Below are 23,959 nucleotides of genomic sequence, written 5' to 3' on the forward strand. Positions count from 1 at the left end.
TTTATATTTGTCACATTTTTGTTCACTAAATTGATTTTTTTCTCATTTAATTCATTTTGCTCTTTTGTGTTTTTTGCAGTTTTTATATTATTTTTATTATTTGGTGAAACAAAATCATTAATAGATTCATTTTTCTCGTTCGATTTAATTTTTTCTTTTTTATTCATTTTAATATTAACTTCACTTATGTTTTCTTTATCTTTCTTTTTTCCTTTTTTAGCTGCTATTGATTCTTTGGAAAATATATTATCATCATTTTGATTAGTCAAATTATTTACAAAATATTCATTGTTTTGATTTGACTCATTTTCTTCTTTTTTCTTTATATATATTTCTTTGATAACATTTGAATTTTTGCTCAATTTATTTTTTGACATATTATAAAGATGATCATCTTTATCATAATCAGATTTATGTTCTTTTGCATCATAATTTATTTGGAATTTTTGACTCATCTTGCTTAAATCCTTTGAGTTTATATTTTCTGGTGGAGTCAAATTATCTTCAATTATATCATTATTATTATTATCATTATTTTTCATATATTGATTTGGAATTTCATCAGAAACCTTTTTATCACCATTCGTCTTTGAATTTATTATTGAACTATTAATTAAATCAGTGAAATTATGAGAAATTGGAGTAAAAGATTGATCAATACCAATTGTATGAAGAAATGAATCGAAAGTATTTTGGACGATTGGAATAAAATCCTTAAGATTTGTACATTTTTGCATTTGCGAAATCAAAATTTTCAAAGTTTCAGTTTGATATTTTTGGTGGATTAATGATTGAAGCAAATTATGCGATTTTTTAATAGTTTTGTTTATAAGAAACAAAAAATATTTTGAGGTGGTTGTTGTGCATGATTTTTTACGTGTTTTATTTATATATTTAATGATGAATTTTGGATCTTTAAGATATAGTCTTTTAATACAATTACATTTGTTCAAAATATTTTTACTGCCAAAATTATTATTTAGAGCTTTTGTTACTATTTTAGCATTAATTATGTATTGGTAAAAATTACTTTCGATATCAATATAAAATCGAAAATCTGATTTTTTAAATTTTTTGAAAATATCTTGAACTTTTTCCCCATTGATTACATTTAATCTCGGACTGATGTACATCAGATAAATACGCCATAATGGTAGTTTACATAAAGGATTTCCTTCCAAATGAATCACAGATAAAAACTTTAAATTTATAAGAGGAAATAAATCTTCAATATACCTAAGGTCATTGTATGCTATAAGAAGTGTTGAAAGTTGTTTGAATTGCACTATGTTAGATAAATCTGAAATTGAATTATAAGAAACATATAATGACATACAATACTCCTTGTCAGGAATAAAATCAATTACCTTTAATCCACATCCAGTTGCACGAATGCATAATGGATGATCCGAAGGCCTAAAATTTTTGCTCAGCATTTCCTAACGTACAAAGTTCTTCAAAATTCAATTTCATTCAAAAAGTTTTAAAACAGTTTTATTCTTTGCTTTTCATATCTCTGTAGAACAATATGAGCTTTTGCTGAACGCTTGTAAGATGCTGGAAATATTCATCCATTTCTTCACCAAACTTCAAAATTAATTCAACAAAGCAAAAGACAGCAGATTTCCTCAGTTCCACAATTTCATCATTTAAGAAAGCTAAAAGTACTTCAACTACACTTGGCAATTGAGGTAAAATCTGTTCTGCGTTTCCTTCATTCACAATGAAAGCAATTTCATTTAGAAGATTGCGATTTAATTGTGGCTGATCAGAATCCAAAAAGCTTAATACATTACTGATAATTTCATCATTACTTATCGTCGATATCATATATTGCAATAGTTTCTTTGCACCTTTAACTCTCCGGTTTCGAAGGTTTTCAGATGCTACAACTAAGAATTGTGAATATGAGTCATTATTTTTTGATTTCAGAATATCAATAATTAAATCAAATAAAACATTTTTCTCATTTGTCTGGGAAATTGATTCAACTATTTCTGTATAAAGAATATCTCTTTCTTCATTCCATTGATCTTCCTCAACCGCCGAAACATATTCTCTAATTTCTTCAACCCATGCAGAAACATCTCTTTGATTGAATGATGTTTGATCATCTTCTTGAGGTACATCTAAAATAGCTTGTTTAACAAAATCATCTTCAACAGTTGCAATAAAATCAGGATTTTTTTTGTTCATTTCTTGAACAATTTTTGTTGCAGCAGCTTTTTCTTCATTTGAAAACTCTAAAACCATTTCTATCAAAGATTCACAAAGATCACCATTCCTTAAATCAGAGTCAGCATGTTGTATAATTTCAGCAAGATATGGAATCATTTTGGGTGTTGACCTCAAATGATTTAAATCATATAATATGGTGTTTGGATCATACATCGACTGAATATCTTTGAGGAGGTCATCATATGAATCATTATTAAAAATAACTTTGAAGATTTGTGGTAATATTATTTCAAAGTCTTTAGGAAATGTTTCAATAAGGTTCTTAATGATATACATAGACCTGCGAACATTTGATTCATTATTCATAACAAGAAGAGTTCCTAAGCCCGATACAACTTTTTGAATACATTCGGATAGCTCTGATTGGCGGTTATTTTTGATGAAGTTTTCAATTGTTGATAAGAATTCGTCTTCACGTCCATGAATAAGTGTAATGTTGAACTTATCATCAACTTTATTAGATTTCATCGGAAGTGGTGACTTACTTCTTCTAATTTCAGTATTATTAAAAGTCTTTTTGAAAGATTTTGGAGCGCTAGGGTTACGAAAACCTTTTCTTTTTGGTAAAAAAGAGCGCTTTTTTATAGGTGACTGTTGAATATGTTTCTTCATTCTGGAATCAAGGTTATCAATAAAATCAGACTGTAGTTCGGGACGCTTCTGAAGGAATGAAGTGGTTGAATCACGAGCTATTTGTCTAGTTTCTTGTTGAGAATCGTTGAGGAGTTTTAAAAGTGCGTTTTTAATGCCATCAATGTGCTGGTCAATTAAATTATCTTCCCAATTTTTTATAATTATCCCAAGTGATTCACAACCGATTTTTCTGTTTGCGGGTGATTTCATGGTTGTTAATTGGAAAACTGATGATATAATTTTTTTAGTATGACAGTATTTTACTATGTTTATAATAGTATGTTTGCAACTGTCAGCAATTATTTGAGTTCCATTTGATGTTTGAGATGAAAGAGGAATAATAATTTCACCTAAATAATCAAATTTAGTACCAAGTTCACGGGCAAGCTGAGTAAGAAATAAACATGAGGTTTTTACAAGTTTTGACCTTAGATTTTTTGATGCTTCGACAAGTTCAGGACCTATTTTATTTAATTCTTTTATTACAGAATCATAATTTAATAACCCTCCATTTACGAGTCCCATTCCACGATTAATACCTTTGACTTGATCATCCCAATCTCTGTTTTTGTTAATAACTTTTACAAGATAATCAAATTCATTTGATGCTTGATTTTGATTTTGAACAATAATTGGATCTACATCATTACCAGCATTATCAAACATTTCTTTTATCTGTTGAGATATGGAAGGTGAATTTTCTTTTATCCTGTGAGACATTTTTAACGATAGAATTTGATAGGAAAACCACCGAACGTTTATAATTAAAAAAAAAAAAAAAACGTATTCCAAAGAATTTCTTATTTATTTTTTAAACTATTAATTTATTCACCAACATATATTACATCAAGTTGCATTAATTGGCATTCAACAGGATTACTTGGATCCAGAATCATACCTAAACTTGGTCTTGTTCTTCCAAAATCAGAATTTACAAATTCTTTGATATATGTTCCACTACTCGTTCTTAATCTTAAAAGAAAGAAGTTTGCACAAATTCTTTGTGTTACCATTTTTAATATTGTTTTTTCTCTGTACATCATTTCCCTCCTGTGTGCTACTCTTGAAGGAGTTTTTTGTTGAATTGTTAAATTTTCGATAGAGTCGATTTCATTTAACATTTCATCTGTGATGTTTCTTGAACAGCATACAACACATTGATATTCTTTGACGTGTTTTGGTTGCATATCTGGAATCTGCATTGTGGCTTGAAGATCATAGGCGCTAACACCATAGTTACAGATTATTGAAGTGGGAATTTCTTCCTGAAAACTTTGTAAAAATTGTTGTTTGCTGAGAGGTGCAGGTTTGTTTTCATCAGGAACTGGATTAAGGAAAGTTAAAGAAAATGGTCGACCAGAACCAATCATCCTCACATCCATATCTTCGCGACCAGCACTTTGAAACTTGATATCTGTGCACTTAATGTGCCCATTAAAAGCATAAATTAATTCTGCTTCAACTGATGAAACAGGTTGAACACCTGGCATAAATCTTGCATGTGAAACACGGCGGGATTCCTTAATATATCTTCCTGTAATATAAAGAGTAGGCCAGTGTAATTCACATGATATTTTATTTTTATTTGTGATTGTAACTCGGAGGAGAGGCCCGTCTTTTGATCTTCTAAGATTTAATAGAAGAATTGCCTTAATATAATTTTTTAAGTTACAAGATGGCTGACAATTGAATTCAATCATAAGGTCTTTGTCTTTATTTATTAATCCAGCTGGAATTTCGATTTGTATATCATAAAAACTATACCTAGAAATAGCTTTTTTGCATTCTTCTATAATTTTTGGGATAGATGTCAGAATTCCACTGCAAGCAGAACAGTTATGTGAATATTTGTCAACAATATTATATTCTGATAGTTCAGATTTCCCAATGCTTAAAATTCGAAGAATGCATTGAAGGCAAAAATGGCGATCAAGAAGATTTTGAATTTCAATAGGAATTGATTTGTTTTGTGTTTCAGAGGATTGAAACAGCCCCATTAACTATTGTAATTGCTAAGCGGTTAAAAAAAATCAAAAAAAGGGGCAATCCGGGAATTGAACCCGGGACCTCACGCACCCTAAGCGTGAATCATTCCACTAGACCAATTGCCCTATCTGAGAACAGACTTAAAAATCATGTTTTCATATTGATAAAGAATATTTATAGAACAAAATTCAACAAATATTTTTATTATATAAAATTCTTAGTATAATTTATAATAAAAATTTAATAAGTCTTTTTAATGAGTTGCAATTTCAAAGACAGTTTTCAAACCTGTGAGCTTGTGATATGCTGCTGAAAATGAGTTAAGGCGGTCTTCAACTCTTGTTTTATCATGCGAATCAAGTGTAACATATGTTGTAAGCTTTCCATCAAGACCATAGTGTGTGCGTTTGGCAACAATTGCTGTTGGATAAACGACATCATCAAGTAAACCCTCATGGACAGCACGAAGTGTACGACCAGCATTACGTATTGGCTTATAGCGACGACCTGGTTGTGGTGTCTTTGGAAAAGCACGACGTTTTGCAACGATAACAATTTGGGAATTTCCTAATTTCTTTTCAAGTTCAGGGATAATAATTCCTTGGATTTGATGGTAACCATTGATTTGCTTGTATGGAACCTCGATTATTATTACCTTGATACCGTTTGAATCAACTTCTTTGGCGCCAGTGATTTTGAGTGAATTCATAGATTTTTTGATACCTTCTTCTGCAGATGCTTTGATTTCATTAATTGCTGCAGCAACTTGTTGTTCAAGAGCAGTTGCTTCACCCTTCTTTTCGATGATGCTCATTTGAAAAAGGAACAGCCAAAGATAACCGCCAATGGCCGAGCAGACATTGTCAAAAAAATAAACCACACAAATTTTACATAGTTTCAACTCTTGCTTATCAATCTAACAAGGATTTTTTCCAAGTAAAACCAATTGAATAGGAAAAAAGAATAATATGATGTTATCAAAATTAAATCAGTTTTTTAATGTTTATTGACCTTCAAGAGCTTCCTTACGTTGTTGACGGCGAACCTTATGACGTTGTGCACGAACACCTGAACCCCAAACCTTAACCTTTTGCTTGCGTGTATTCTTACGCATACGGCGAGTAACTTTACTCTTTTCTGCAAGGCCAGCTTTGATAAGACGGTGCTTTGGTTCAATTGTTTTAAGAGCATCAAGATTATCATAGATAAGGCCAAAACCTGTTGTGCGACCACCTCCAAACTTTGTTTCTAATGAAAAGATAACGATTAAATCTTTGTTGGCTTTGAGTTGTTTAGCAACCAAATCCTTGATTTCATCACGAGTTGGTGCCCTGTTTCCTGGGTGTTTAAGATCTACAACGAATTGCTTGCGATCAAGTAATTTGTTTACAATGTATTTTCGAATGCGCATTGTAACTTTCGACATTCTCCAAAAGGCCATCCAAAACCGTCATCATATAACGATAGCACTTTTAATAAAAGTGACTTAATTTGCAAAAAATTATTTCACCAAGAATAAACAAAAGCATTTCTCAACTAGCAAACTCCCCTTTATTATTATAACATAAATTTTTTCTGATAGGATTTTTTTGTTAAAGTGTCATTATTAGTAAGTTTCGATTATTTTTTATGACAAATAAGTTAGCGTTTTTAATGATAATTTATCCTTTATAAGCTAAAATGATATCTAAATATATTTTATTCAACAAAGCAACCTTCAAATTGCAGAATATGAAATTCTGAAATAATCATTTGTTTTCAAGTAAATTAAATATTTCATTATTATCATTTTTACGTGCGATAATTTGTGCTGTTTCATATGTTTTTGGTGAATTCCAAATATTATTTTTAAACAAAAAGTTATTACGATGAATATTAAATATGTCAAAAAAACATTTTTGATATTGATATCAATATCAATACCTTTTTGTTCAAGAAGTAATTTAACTATTTCTTTATATCCATTTGCTGATGCAACCATAAGTGCTGTGAAAAATTTATTGAAAAATCTCCAAACTTTATTTAGAAACTTCAAATAACTAAAATAAAATTCAAACAAAAGAAAAAAATATCTCTGGCATTAATATCAATTCCTTTTTGCTCTAGAAGAAATTTAACTATTTCTTTATCACCTTTTGTTGATGCAATCATAAGCGCTGTGTTAAATAGTTCAAATAATTTCCGAATATTATATATAATTCCAATCCCATATTAACAAATCAAAAATTAAATAAGTAAATATCTGTAGCATTTACATCAATTCCTTTTTGCCCAAGAAGTAATGTAGCTATCGAAAAGCGCTTAGTATCAATTACTTTCATAAGATTTGTCCAAAACAATTTAAATAAATCCCAAAAATTATGGTAAAGTCAAATATTATTTTAACAAATAATCAATCAAACAAATATACATCTCTAGAATTAATATTAAATCCTTCATGTGCAAGAAGTAATTTAACTATATCTGTATCTTTATCATTTGCATATAAAAGTGCTGTATCAAATAATTTAAACAATTTCCTAATATTATTTTAAAATTTCATAAAAATAAATTAAATATCAAATAAAACAAATAAATATCTTTTGCATTAATATCAATTCCTTCTTGTTCAAGAAGTAATTTAACTATTTTTATATACCCCAATGAAACAGCTATCATTAGTGCATTTTGAAATAATAAGAAAAATTTTTACGTTTTATTATGAAATATCAAAATATTAAAATAAATTTCATAAAAGATAAACTTATATTTTTAGTATTAACATCAATTCCTTGTTCTAAAATGTATTTTACAAGTTCAATATTTCCTGATTCTGATGAAAATATCAAAATATCTTTTGGTATTGTATTAAATTCAAGAAAATACTTTGTAAGAAAAATATTTCCAATTTTTGCTGATTCATTAATTATATCATTATTAATTTTCATTCCTTCTTTTGTCAAAAATGAAAAAAGTTCATAATTATGATGTAAAACACATTTCTTTCCTAATTCTTCTAGATCATTAATTTTAGCGATTTTATTTTCATAAAGATATTTAAAGATATTGTTATGATGAAATTCAATTGCTGTTTCATATGCATCTTTAAATGTTGAGTGATTTTGTTCACATAAATGAATGATTTCTTCATTTCCGCCTGCAATTGCATATTTACCTGTATTAAATGCATTTGCACCATTCATAATTAAGTATTTAAAACATTTAACAGAAGAAAAAAATGCTGCATAATCAATTAATGTAACATTATAATCATTAACAAATGAACATCTTTCATAAAGTGATGGTTTAATTTTTTGATTAAAATCAAAATTTATTTGCGTTGATATTTCTTGAAGTTTTTCTATTTCATCATTTCGAATTATTTTTGCAATCTCATTTGGATTATGTCCTTCTTTGATTAATTTCTTATGAAGTTCCCAATCATTCTTTGATAGTTCTTCATAATTTTCTTCAATTTCTTTCGTGTATCGGAAATTTTTTGCTTCTTTTTCTGAAATATAGTGTGCAAAGTATGAACTATTTTGTTTTTGTACAATTTTTACATCAAAAAATTTATTTTCAACCATTTTATTAAGTATATAAAATGATTCTCCTGTGCATTTATGAAGAAGATAATGAGAGAACACATTAAATATTTTCGATTTGCTTTTTTTATGTAACTCTAATATTGTCATTTCCTTAATAAAATCAGAATAAATTTCATCATCATCTTTCATTTTTATAACAAAAACATTGTATATCATTTGTACAATAATTGTATTAAAAGATATTGAATCATCATAATGATTTTGATAAATTAATTTTGCTGATTCTCGAGTATTTTCTTTATTAAGGCCAAAGACAATACTACTAATTGATGTAAGTGTATCCAATTCATTCTGAAAATTTTCATTTATTTTTTTTTCCTCTTTTGGTTTTCTTTCATTCATATAACAAAAGTGACAGAAATATTTGAATACTTTGTATATATAAATTGTCCTTTTTTAGAGGAATCTTGAATTCTTACAACAAATAGTTTCCCGGAAAATTAATTTAAAAAATAAAATATGACAAAGTTTTAATTAAAAATGTCATAAATGTGATATACATATAAAAATGTTCAATTATATTTTTAAATATTTCTTCTGACAACTGTTTCAAAAGAAAGGAGAAATATTATTTGTCAACTCATTTTAATTTTAATGGTAATTTTGGTATAGGTGTAAGAAAAAATTAGAGAAATTACAAATGAAAAACTTTTTAGCGGAGAAACAGATTCTGGGTGTGTTAAACAAATTTGAATTGAAAGATGACCTCCAAAAACACAAAAAGTCAAAGTAAATTGAAAGCGATTATATTCAAAAAGTTTAGTGTTTGGTCTCTAGAAATCTTGTCAGGTAACCATTATTTATTAATGCTAAGGTTAAAGTATTTGCAAAAATTATCGCAAGATATATTAGAATTGACTGATGGGAACCTGAAATCAGTAGTGAATTCAACAATTGATATCTTTCAACAAGAAAAAAATTTTCCACATTCTTTTAACCTCATTGTTTGTCAACTAGTTTATTCATTATTTATTTCAAAAAAATTGAAAGCAAATCTATGCCTACGTTATTTAGCTAAAGTTCAATCAAAAGAAGATATTCTTAATGATGAAAACAAACTAATTAGCGTTTTCTTTCAATTTCTTTTAACCTTAGAAACGCAGGAATCATTTTATTTAATCGAAAAAATGATTGAAATAGAATTAGTTAAATCTGATTGGTTAACTCTTCAAAAGTCATGTTATTTAGCTCATTATATGACAGACCAAGAAATAATAAATGCTAAATATACTACAAGAAGATGTTTAACCAATCATTTCTTTTTAAATATTGAAAAACTTCGAAAAGATAATTGGAAGCTACATAAGAAATTAATAAGTGAGGGAGTTAATCAGTCGGAAATTTCAAAAATAATACGAAATGATGAAGTTGTGAAACTTCAAGAAATTTCATCACAAAATAACTTTAACTTTGATCAAGTAATAGAACCGTCTTTATATGAAAAGTATTCTTTCATTAACAAAGAAAATGTTTCACTTGCTGATTATGCGGCATTCTTTGGATCGGTTAAATGTTTTAAATTTTTATATGTAAATGGTTCTAATTTGAAGAATACAGGAAAATATGCAGTTGCTGGTGGAAATATAGAAATAATTCACCTGTGTGAACAAAATCATTCATCATTTGCAGGATCATATGAAACTGCAATTGAGTTTCATCAAAATGATATATTTTTTTATCTTTTTGATAAAAAAATTATTAAAATCAAAGAAATAACCGAATTTGCTAAAAAATGTATTTCACATAATAACTATGAGCTTCTTTCATTTATGGAAGAAAAAGGAATGAAAATTAATGATAATATTATTAAAGAAACAGCAAAAATGGGTAACATGTTTTTGTTTAAACAGTTTCTAAAAAATAATCATTTACCACATGGTATTTTAATTGATTCTATTGAATCAGGAAACACTGAACTTATCAAATTTATTATAGAAAAAGGAGTTAATATTAATGAAAAAGATGTTTATTTACTTATATCAATGTAAATTTCAAATGCTTTATGTTTTAAATATATATTTGGAATATATATGATTCATTTTGTGTACCTTTAATAATTGCATGCAAGAAAAATCAAATCAATGTTGTTAAATTTTTGATTAAGCAAAAAGGTATTAATATCAACCTAAAAGATGTCTGCTATAAATATATACTGTTTATGTTTGTTAAAAGCATTTGGTGTTTCATTTGGTTATTAAAATCACCACTAATGTTTTCTTGTATAAACAACAACACTGAAATTGTAAAAATACTTTTGAATCAAAAATATATTGATATCAATCAGAAATCTGTTTCAATAATCCTCTTAATGTTTATTATAATTATTAGATGTTCAATTCCTTTATTTGGAATTTTAATGAATTACTTGAAACAGCACTTCTTCTTGCATGCTCAAAAGGTAACATAGATGTTGTAAAAATTCTTTTGAGAAAGAAAGGAATCGATATTAATGCAAAAGATGTTGATTTATTATATTTAATATTTAAAATAAATGTTTGGGGTTTCCTTATCGCATTTCTAGTTTATTTGGAATATTTTCAACACCTTTAATGCAAGCTATTAGAAATGATCACACAGAAATTGTCAAACTCTTACTAAACCAAAAATCAATTGATATAAATACCAAAGATAATATTTCATTATTTTGTTTGATGTTTAAAAAAAATTTAAGAAATTTCATAATATTATAATCATCAGCACTTATGATTGCATGTAAAAGACGAAATTCGAAAATTGTTCAATTACTCATTGAAAAAGAAGGAATTGATATTAATGCCAGAAAAATTTCTATGTGTTTTTTGGTATTTATTTTATTTTTTTGGGATTAATTCAAATTTTTTCGAACAATCCTAATGCAAACCTGCTCTTATGGTTATTTAGATATCATCAAGTTACTTTTGAAACATAAAAAAATTGATATCAATGCAAAAGATGTTTATTTTTTCTATTCAATATTTGTTCCAAAATTATTATGTTTTAAAATTAGTTGTGGAATATAATTATTTAATTTTATACATCATTCATGCTTGCATGTTACAATAAGCACATTGATATTGCTAAGTTACTTATAGAACAAAAATGTGTTAATATCAATGAAATCAATATTTATTCATTTATTTTAATATTTATTAATTTTTTTTACAGTTTAATTGTATAAATTGGAATTTTTTATATTTATTTGATACAGCGCTTATGCACGCATGTTCAAATGGTAATATAGAAATTGTTAAAATGCTTCTTGAACAAAAAGGAATTAAGATTAATGGCAAAACCGTTTTTTTAATTTGTTTAATATTTGTTTAAATTTTTTTATGTATATTTCTTTTGTTTGGCGTCATTTAATATTGTTCCAATCAGCATTAATGTTTGCAAAACAAAAGGGAAACCAAGAAATTATTCAATTACTTCTAGATAAACAAAGTAACAGATTTGATAATATTGATATTTTTTGTTTTTATTTGTTATTTATTTATTTTAAATATGATTTCATAATAATTTTTGGCGTTAATTTTAATGCTCATGCATCTAAAAAAGAGTATGCGGATCGGGTAAACTATGTTTCTTTCTAGAATAAATTATATACAAAATGTTTTTCCTTTTTTTTGTTTTTATGTCGATAATTCAGAAGGGAAGCAAGACACTTTCCACAAGGACGTTTATAATTTTTCCCGAAAAAATAATAATGTCAATTTTTTTGAATAAAAATAAAATTTGCAACCAGATGAGGGCAGCACCCCTCCAAGATTCAGATGAATTAAGTCAAAATACTCCTTTTATTATTCCACTTATGCAATACGGATTTAACAAAAATTCATTTTTAAGTTTATTTCAGCATATTCTTAAATCACTTCCCAAAAAAGTTCAAGATTTCTTAATTTTAAATGCAACAGATCCATATTTTATGGAAATGAGGAAGATGGCTGGAGATTCAAAAACACACCCACGGACCAAAAGGCTTGTTTTACTTTATCAATGTCTTCAATTCTGCGATGAAAGTTCTTTGTTGACAACAATATGCGCAATTTCATTTATTACAGGCTTATCTCCAAGCATTATAGCAGACCACAATATTCTTGATATTGATCCTTCTCATCTCGTTATTCTTGAAGCAATGCATCATAAAGCGAACAAAAAAATTAATGGTCCAACTTATTCTTACTCAGGTCGTGTTGAAGTTCACAAAGTCACTGAAGCTCTTCCACCAACATTTTTATGGACTCTTAAATCTAATTCATATTCTGATATCCAAATTCCTTCTTTTTTTACAAGTGTTAATTTACCAAAACCAAACATTGAACCTTTGTTAGCCAACCAATTTCCACCCAATCTTACAGCACAACAACAATGGATTCTTTTTAGTCCAGCACAAAGAAAACTTCTTCCAAAACCATTTTTTTATACACCTGATCTATCAGATGGGTTTAATGTTAAACATGGGATTCCACCTGTTCCATGTTTTAATCCTATTGATGATCAACGACCTCCTTTAATTCAATGGATTGCAAATCTTGAAACACCAGAATCAATACCTCGTACATATTATCAATGTCATTGTCAGTCTCATCATTGTCTTGACTGTCATGTTCTCACATTTCCGGATGGGCTTAAGACAATGAAATATAATGAGAATGGACGTATTGATTGGAGCACATTAAACAAATGTAAACCAATAATAATCGAATGCACTGAACAATGCCAATGTAATAAAATGAAATGTAAAAATAGAGTTGTACAAAACAAACAAACAGTAAGGCTCGCAGTAGTTAGGTCCCTATCTAAATCTGGTTGGGGAGTTAGATCATTAGATTTCATTCCAAGCGGAACGTTTGTTTGTGAATATTTAGGAGAAGTTATAAGCGATCCTTTAATGGCAGAAGTAATTGGAATTGAATATGACTCAAATTTAGAATCTTATTTGTTTGATTTGGATGCCTATGATGTTCCTGCAAGAGAAATGTTGACAGTTGATCCATCTAAAATCGGAAATATAGCAAAATATATTAACCATTCGTGTGACCCGAACTTGATCCAAATTTCAATAGGAACAGTTAACTCAAAAAGATTTCATAGAATTGCTTTTTTCGCATTGAAGGATATATATCCAAATGAAGAATTAGGTTTTCATTATAACTATAATTTTGACATGAATCCAAGTCGATTCATAGAATGTAATTGCGGCGCTTTAAATTGCAGAACAAGACTTCGTTAGTTTATGTTATTTATTGTTTATATATAAATATACAAATTATCAAATTTTTTTAATTTAATTGTCTTTGTATTTCATCAAGTGTTAACGGTCGACTTAAGGCTAACCGTGAAATGGAGCTCCAAAAGCTTTATCCATACTCGAGAGAAAATACAATTAAAGAAGCAGCTAAGCTCCTTAACTCACTAAGTGATTTGAGTTTTTGTTTTGAAATGTCGGAAGAATCATATCAAGGATTAATTTCATGTTTTTTTATTTCTGATTCCCATTTTTTAGAAAATTCTGGTTTTTTTGGAACGCAAGGAGAAAAATATCTATTGCGTAGTTTTGTTTCCAAAATTAGAGTATGCTCTTCTCCAGATATCCAATCTCAATATGAAGATTTATTAGCACAATTTCCACGTAAAGTCATAAAAAAATTAATGAACATATCTCCAGCGAATATTTTAGAATTGCTCTTCAACATTCAACTTAAGCGTCCAATGCATGAACAATCACTTTTTTTTCTGAATCAACACCCATTAACTTTAGTAGAAATCATCAAAAGACATTCCAAAGAAGGTGATATAATTCCAATCTTTCAAATAGCCACCAATCCATCAATCCTTAAAAGTTTAGCTAAGCATTTACCAACTGAAATTTTTATTGATCAACTTAATCAAACACAAAATTTCCCAAGCATCACAACAAAAGACCAAAATGATCATTTTTATTTAAAATGTGGTACCACAAGCAAAGAACAGTTTTATAATATTATTGCTGAACCATTATTTCTATCTGCAGCTAAACATCAAAAACTCGATTACCTTTGTGAAAATGCTCAACCAGAATTCAAAGAACTTATTCCTTCAATTCTATTTTCAATTTCATCAATGTGTCATTTGCCTAAAAGTGTAATTCCATTTATTGCAGAAATAGCAATTCGTTATGACCCAATGATTTTAAGTACAATGAGAGATGTACAATCACTAGCAAAATGTATTATAATAATAATTGAAGAAGCACCGGATCTAATTAGCTTAATTTCATCGATAATATCACAAAAACAAAATTTATGGGAATTTATAGCAAATAAAGTTAATGTTCTTTCATTATATAAATTTATTCCACATATGCTTCAAGTTGATCTTTCTAATGCACAACTTTTAATTCAACATTTAAATCTTACAGATAAATGCGCAGAAAATACTATTTCCATATTAAGAAAATATCTCCCTGAATCATTTGGTACTATGTTACATTGTGCCAAATGTGGACCTGTTTCATTTCATATAGTGTCAACAATTGCAATTGAAATAATTGATCTTTATTGGAAAGAATTCACATTATACTTCAGAAATATGCCGCAATTCACACAGCCTATACTTGGTTCCTGTCTTGATTTAATAATATCTGGTGATTTCGATACTGCAATACATGTTATGTTTTATGTTGTGTTTAATTTTGCTTCTGATAATCCACAAATTAAAAATGACTGCTTAGTTTTTGTTCTGAAAAGATTCGGAAACATCCCAACTATTAAAAGTGAGAGTCAACAAATGTTTATACAAATACTTGGTGGGTTACAAAGTTATTCTAAAACACTTCTTCCATTGATTTCAAATATTTCTGATTTATCACCATTAATATTTAATATGATGATTCAATTTCTTTGGACTTCTTCTTTGGCTAATGAGCCTCCTTCGTTAGTAATATTCCGTATAAAACTTTTAATGAGTCGTATTCAATCAGGGCGCATTATACATGCATGGTCAGACGAAATGATTTCACATGTAAAAGAAAAAAATAATTGACAGAAAATAATATCATTCTTTGAAAAATGATTTATTTAAGAAATTTTAACCAGTTAATTATGTGATTTCATCAAATTATCATATAAAATATATAATTATTTATTTTGTTTTCAATTATAAAAGAAATAGTAGAATAGAAATTAATGATAATGATACAAATGTTTGATTTCTTTTTATTGTTGAATGCAAATGAAATAATTTTACATTTAAAACGTATTTCCTATCTTTATGAAAACCAATTTTTTTTTGGTGAAAAGCTATTTAAAATAAATATTGAAGTAAGTGACAGAGATCTTTGATGTGTTTTTAATTATATATATATATATATATATATATATATATCAAAAAATTAAAATAAAAGGTGAAAAGAAGATTTCCTTATTTCCTGATAAAAAGTTTTTGCTAATGAATGTTGTAATTGTCTGAATATAAAATAAAAATAACCGCCAGTTTTATGAACTTTGTTTTATAAATTATTATAACAAAGCCTTTTTAAGAATTTTGACAGTTTTTTGAAATCGTTTCGACCATAGACTCAATCATCATATTTGCACCAAGCAACATCTTTCTAACACTAGCTTCATTATATCCTCTTGAGGTGTTTGATTCTAACTTCTGCTTAAGCTTTTGATCTTAAAGGCAAGCTATGCGTGCTAATGGTATCTCTGAGCTTGAGAAACATTAATTAAAGCAAGAAGAGAATTCTGGGAATGATCATTCAAATCATTGTCGATTTGGCATTGAATTTTAATCAAAAATCGAAGAAAACTTGTGATAGCTCAGAAACGGAAAAGAATAAAGTCATTCAAATATTGAGTAGACGTTGTTAATTCCCAAACCTAAATAATATTTTGTTGTAGGCTCGTTATCATATGCGAAGTGAAAACATACAACATAACATCTCTATATCTGCAAAAAATTAAATAAAATTTATGTATATTAAACTCTTTAATAATTCCATATAGCTAATGAAAGTGAATTTCTCCTATTTGACTATAAATTTATTGTGTTATATTATCCACTCAAAGTGCCCCCCCCACACACCCCACCACCACATGTAACACCCACCCACAAGCACCACCTACCACCACAAGCACCACCTACCACCACAAGCACCACCTACCACCACACGTACCACCTACCACCACACGTACCACCTACCACCACACGTACCACCTACCACCACACGTACCACCTACCACCACACGTACCACCCACCCACACGTACCACCCACCCACACACGTACCACCTACCACCACCCGTACCACCTACCACCACACGTACCATCTACCACCACACGTACCACCCACCCACACACGTACCACCCACCCACACACGTACCACCCACCCACACACGTACCACCCCCCCACACACACCCCACCACCCACCCACACAAGTATCACCCACCCACAAGTACCACCACACGTACCACCCACAGGACACATGTGACTATCATCACAAGTAACACTTACATATTCCCCCCAACACCCACACGTACCACCCACAGGACACATGTGACTATCATCACAAGTAACACTTACATATTCCCCCCCCCCAACACCCACACGTACCACCCACAGGACACATGTGACTATCATCACAAGTAACACTTACATATTCCCCCCAACACCCACACGTACCACCCACAGGACACATGTGACTATCATCACAAGTAACACTTACATATTCCCCCCAACACCCACACGTACCACCCACAGGACACATGTGACTATCATCACAAGTAACACTTACATATTCCCCCCAACACCCACACGTACCACCCACAGGACACATGTGACTATCATCACAAGTAACACTTACATATTCCCCCCCAACACCCACACGTACCACTCCACAGGGACACATGTGACTATCATCACAAGTAACACTTACATATTCCCCCCAACACCCACACGTACCACCCACAGGACACATGTGACTATCATCACAAGTAACACTTACATATTCCCCCCAACACCCACACTTACCACCCACAGGACACATGTGACTATCATCACAAGTAACACTTACATATTCCCCCCAACACCCACACGTACCACCCACAGGACACATGTGACTATCATCACAAGTAACACTTACATATTCCCCCCCACACCCGCACGCACCACCCCCAGGACACATGTGACTATCATCACAAGTAACACTTACATATTCCCCCCCCCACCCCCACGTACCACCCACCGGACACATGTGACTATCATCACAAGTAACACTTACATATTCCCACCCGTACCACCCCCCACACGTACCACCCACAGGACACATGTGACTATCATCACAAGTAACACTTACATATTCCCCCCAACACCCACACGTACCACCCACAGGACACATGTGACTATCATCACAAGTAACACACACACACACGTACCACCCACAGGACACATGTGACTATCATCACAAGTAACACTTACATATTCCCCCCAACACCCACACGTACCACCCACCCACACGTACCACCCACAGGACACATGTGACTATCATCACAAGTAACACTTACATATTCCCCCCAACACCCACACGTACCACCCACAGGACACATGTGACTATCATCACAAGTAACACTTACATATTCCCCCCCAACACCCACACGTACCACCCACAGGACACATGTGACTATCATCACAAGTAACACTTACATATTCCCCCCAACACCCACACGTACCACCCACCCACGTACCACCCACAGGACACATGTGACTATCATCACAAGTAACACTTACATATTCCCCAGCACCCACACGCACCCAACACCCACACGTACCACCCACAGGACACATGTGACTATCATCACAAGTAACACTTACATATTCCCCCCAACACCCACACGTACCACCCACAGGACACATGTGACTATCATCACAAGTAACACTTACATATTCCCCCCAACACCCACACGCACCACCCACCGGACACATGTGACTATCATCACAAGTAACACTTACATATTCCACCCCCCCAACACCCACACGTACCACCCACAGGACACATGTGACTATCATCACAAGTAACACTTACATATTCCCCCCCCCCAACACCCACACGTACCACTCCACAGGACACATGTGACTATCATCACAAGTAACACTTACATATTCCCCCCAACACCCACACGTACCACCCATCAGGACACATGTGACTATCATCACAAGTAACACTTACATATTCCCCCAACACCCACACGTACCACTCCACAGGACACATGTGACTATCATCACAAGTAACACTTACATATTCCCCCCCAACACCCACACGTACCACCCACAGGACACATGTGACTATCATCACAAGTAACACTTACATATTCCCCCCAACACCCACACGTACCACCCACAGGACCCATGCGACTATCATCACAAGTAACCCTTACACAATCCCCCCCAACACCCACACGTACCACCCACAGGACACATGTGACTATCATCACAAGTAACACTTACATATTCCCCCCCCCCAACACCCACACGTACCACCCACAGGACACATGTGACTATCATCACAAGTAACACTTACATATTCCCCCCAACACCCACACGTACCACCCACAGGACACATGTGACTATCATCACAAGTAACACTTACATATTCCCCCCAACACCCACACGTACCACCCACAGGACACATGTGACTATCATCACAAGTAACACTTACATATTCCCCCCCCCCCCCCACACGTACCACTCCACAGGACACATGTGACTATCATCACAAGTAACACTTACATATTCCCCCCAACACCCACACGTACCACCCACAGGACACATGTGACTATCATCACAAGTAACACTTACATATTCCCCCCCACACCCACACGTACCCCCCACAGGACACATGTGACTATCATCACAAGTAACACTTACATATTCCCCCCAACACCCACACGTACCACCCACAGGACACATGTGACTATCATCACAAGTAACACTTACATATTCCCCCCCAACACCCACACGTACCACCCACAGGACACATGTGACTATCATCACAAGTAACACTTACATATTCCCCCCCCCCAACACCCACACGTACCACCCACAGGACACATGTGACTATCATCACAAGTAACACTTACATATTCCCCCCAACACCCACACGTACCACCCACAGGACACATGTGACTATCATCACAAGTAACACTTACATATTCCCCCCCACACCCACACGCACCACCCACACCGGACACATGTGACTATCATCACAAGTAACACTTACATATTCCCCCCAACACCCACACGTACCACTCCACAGGGACACATGTGACTATCATCACAAGTAACACTTACATATTCCCCCCCAACACCCACACGTACCACCCACCGGACACATGTGACCATCATCACACGCAACACCTACATCTCCCCCCCAACACCCACACGTACCACCCACAGGACACATGTGACTATCATCACAAGTAACACTTACATATTCCCCCCAACACCCACACGTACCACCCACAGGACACATGTGACTATCATCACAAGTAACACTTACATATTCCCCCCCCCCCCCCCCCACGCACCTCCCACAGGACACATGTGACTATCATCACAAGTAACACTTACATATTCCCCCCAACACCCACACGTACCACTCCACAGGACACCTGTGACTATCATCACAAGTAACACCTACATATCCCCCCCCCACCCCCACGTACCACCCACAGGACACATGTGACTATCATCACAAGTAACACTTACATATTCCCCCCAACACCCACACGTACCACCCACAGGACACATGTGACTATCATCACAAGTAACACTTACATATTCCCCCCAACACCCACACGTACCACTCCACAGGACACATGTGACTATCATCACAAGTAACACTTACATATTCCCCCCAACACCCACACGTACCACCCACAGGACACATGTGACTATCATCACAAGTAACACTTACATATTCCCCCCAACACCCACACGTACCACCCACAGGACACATGTGACTATCATCACAAGTAACACTTACATATTCCCCCCAACACCCACACGTACCACCCTACAGGACACATGTGACTATCATCACAAGTAACACTTACATATTCCCCCCAACACCCACACGTACCACCCACAGGACACATGTGACTATCATCACAAGTAACACTTACATATTCCCCCCAACACCCACACGTACCACCCACAGGACACATGTGACTATCATCACAAGTAACACTTACATATTCCCCCCCAACACCCACACGTACCACTCCACAGGACACATGTGACTATCATCACAAGTAACACTTACATATTCCCCCCCCAACACCCACACGTACCACTCCACAGGACACATGTGACTATCATCACAAGTAACACTTACATATTCCCCCCCCCAACACCCACACGTACCACCCACAGGACACATGTGACTATCATCACAAGTAACACTTACATATTCCCCCTCCCCCAACACCCACACGTACCACTCCACAGGACACATGTGACTATCATCACAAGTAACACTTACATATTCCCCCCCCCCAACACCCACACGTACCACCCACAGGACACATGTGACTATCATCACAAGTAACACTTACATATTCCCCCCAACACCCACACGTACCACCCACAGGACACATGTGACTATCATCACAAGTAACACTTACATATTCCCCCCAACACCCACACGTACCACCCACAGGACACATGTGACTATCATCACAAGTAACACACACACACACGTACCACCCACAGGACACATGTGACTATCATCACAAGTAACACTTACATATTCCCCCCAACACCCACACGTACCACCCACAGGACACATGTGACTATCATCACAAGTAACACTTACATATTCCCCCCAACACCCACACGTACCACACAAACACCCACACTGTACCACCCACAGGGACACATGTGACTATCATCACAAGTAACACTTACATATTCCCCCCCCCCAACACCCACACGTACCACTCCACAGGACACATGTGACTATCCTCACAAGTAACACTTACATATTCCCCCCCCAACACCCACACGTACCACCCACAGGACACATGTGACTATCATCACAAGTAACACTTACATATTCCCCCCCAACACCCACACGTACCACCCACAGGACACATGTGACTATCATCACAAGTAACACTTACATATTCCCCCCAACACCCACACGTACCACCCATCGGACACATGTGACTATCATCACAAGTAACACTTACATATTCCCCCCAACACCCACAGTACCACCCACAGGACACATGTGACTATCATCACAAGTAACACTTACATATTCCCCCCCAACACCCACACGTACCACCCACAGGACACATGTGACTATCATCACAAGTAACACTTACATATTCCCCCCCACACCCACACCTACCACCCACAGGACACATGTGACTATCATCACAAGTAACACTTACATATTCCCCCCAACACCCACACGTACCACCCACAGGACACATGTGACTATCATCACAAGTAACACTTACATATTCCCCCCAACACCCACACGTACCACACCATCATGGGACACATGTGACTATCATCACAAGTAACACTTACATATTCCCCCCAACACCCACACGTACCACCCACAGGACACATGTGACTATCATCACAAGTAACACTTACATATTCCCCCCAACACCCACACGTACCACCCACTAGGACACATGTGACTATCATCACAAGTAACACTTACATATTCCCCCCCAACACCCACACGTACCACCCACAGGACACATGTGACTATCATCACAAGTAACACTTACATATTCCCCCCAACACCCACACGTACCACCCACAGGACACATGTGACTATCATCACAAGTAACACTTACATATTCCCCCCAACACCCACACGTACCACCCCACAGGACACATGTGACTATCATCACAAGTAACACTTACATATTCCCCCCCACACCCACACGTACCACCCACAGGGCACATGTGACTATCATCACAAGTAACACTTACATATTCCCCCCCAACACCCACACTGTACCACTCCACAGGACACATGTGACTATCATCACAAGTAACACTTACATATTCCCCCCCCCCAACACCCACACGTACCACCCACATGGACACATGTGACTATCATCACAAGTAACACTTACATATTCCCCCCCAACACCCACACGTACCACTCCACAGGACACATGTGACTATCATCACAAGTAACACTTACATATTCCCCCCAACACCCACACGTACCACCCACAGGACACATGTGACTATCATCACAAGTAACACTTACATATTCCCCCCAACACCCACACGTACCACACCACCCCACAGGACACATGTGACTATCATCACAAGTAACACTTACATATTCCCCCCAACACCCACACGTACCACCCACCGGACACATGTGACTATCATCACAAGTAACACTTACATATTCCCCCCAACACCCACACACGTACCACCCACAGGACACATGTGACTATCATCACAAGTAACACTCACACACCCCCCCCAACACCCACACGTACCACCCACAGGACACATGTGACTATCATCACAAGTAACACTTACATATTCCCCCCAACACCCACACGTACCACTCCACAGGACACATGTGCCTATCATCACAAGTCACACTTACATATTCCCCCCCAACACCCACACGTACCACCCACAGGACACATGTGACTATCATCACAAGTAACACACACCCACACGTACCACCCACAGGACACATGTGACTATCATCACAAGTAACACTTACATATTCCCCCCAACACCCACACGTACCACCCACAGGACACATGTGACTATCATCACAAGTAACACTTACATATTCCCCCCAACACCCACACGTACCACCCACAGGACACATGTGACTATCATCACAAGTAACACTTACATATTCCCCCCCCCCCACCCACCCGTCCCCCCCACAGGACACATGTGACTATCATCACAAGTAACACTTACATATTCCCCCCAACACACACAAGTACCACCCACAGGACCCATGTGACTATCCTCACAAGTAACACTTACATATTCCCCCCCCCAACACCCACACGTACCACCCACAGGACACATGTGACTATCATCACAAGTAACACTTACATATTCCCCCCAACACCCACACGTACCACCCACAGGACACATGTGACTATCATCACAAGTAACACTTACATATTCCCCCCAACACCCACACGTACCACCCACACGACACATGTGACTATCATCACAAGTAACACTTACATATTCCCCCCAACACCCACACCCGTACCACTCCACAGGACACATGTGACTATCATCACAAGTAACACTTACATATTCCCCCCAACACCCACTACATGTACCACTCCACAGGGACACATGTGACTATCATCACAAGTAACACTTACATATTCCCCCCAACACCCACACGTACCACTCCATCAGGACACATGTGACTATCATCACAAGTAACACTTACATATTCCCCCAACACCCACACGTACCACTCCACATGACACATGTGACTATCATCACAAGTAACACTTACATATTC

At 34.5% G+C, this 23,959-nt stretch overlaps 5 protein-coding genes across 5 annotated transcripts; 1 reads left to right on the forward strand and 4 right to left on the reverse strand.

Annotated features, from left to right (window-relative positions):
- Positions 1-1,494: 1,494 nt before the first annotated feature.
- Positions 1,495-3,081, reverse strand: GO595_002333 (CLIP-associated protein-like; the record flags this gene model as incomplete). Its single annotated transcript, XM_067915231.1, has 1 exon — positions 1,495-3,081. The coding sequence occupies one exon, from the start codon at positions 3,079-3,081 to the stop codon at positions 1,495-1,497; it is 1,587 nt and encodes a 528-aa protein (XP_067777514.1).
- A 614-nt stretch (positions 3,082-3,695) lies between these two features.
- GO595_002334 (putative tRNA pseudouridine synthase Pus10) lies at positions 3,696-4,361 on the reverse strand (the record flags this gene model as incomplete). Its single annotated transcript, XM_067915232.1, has 1 exon — positions 3,696-4,361. One exon carries the CDS (start codon positions 4,359-4,361, stop codon positions 3,696-3,698), a length of 666 nt encoding a protein of 221 aa, XP_067777515.1.
- Positions 4,362-5,110: 749 nt separating this feature from the next.
- On the reverse strand, positions 5,111-5,671 carry GO595_002335 (40S ribosomal protein S7; the record flags this gene model as incomplete). The annotated part of the gene is made up of 1 exon (XM_067915233.1): positions 5,111-5,671. The coding sequence occupies one exon, from the start codon at positions 5,669-5,671 to the stop codon at positions 5,111-5,113; it is 561 nt and encodes a 186-aa protein (XP_067777516.1).
- A 189-nt stretch (positions 5,672-5,860) lies between these two features.
- Positions 5,861-6,283, reverse strand: GO595_002336 (ribosomal protein S24e; the record flags this gene model as incomplete). The annotated part of the gene is made up of 1 exon (XM_067915235.1): positions 5,861-6,283. One exon carries the CDS (start codon positions 6,281-6,283, stop codon positions 5,861-5,863), a length of 423 nt encoding a protein of 140 aa, XP_067777517.1.
- A 6,062-nt stretch (positions 6,284-12,345) lies between these two features.
- GO595_002337 (histone-lysine N-methyltransferase EHMT2) lies at positions 12,346-13,653 on the forward strand (the record flags this gene model as incomplete). The annotated part of the gene is made up of 1 exon (XM_067915236.1): positions 12,346-13,653. One exon carries the CDS (start codon positions 12,346-12,348, stop codon positions 13,651-13,653), a length of 1,308 nt encoding a protein of 435 aa, XP_067777518.1.
- Between the last annotated feature and the right edge of the window lie 10,306 nt (positions 13,654-23,959).

This window comes from Histomonas meleagridis (assembly GCF_020186115.1).
Source record: "Histomonas meleagridis strain 2922-C6/04-10x chromosome Unknown contig_173, whole genome shotgun sequence".
Taxonomy (NCBI): Eukaryota; Parabasalia; order Tritrichomonadida; family Dientamoebidae; genus Histomonas; species Histomonas meleagridis.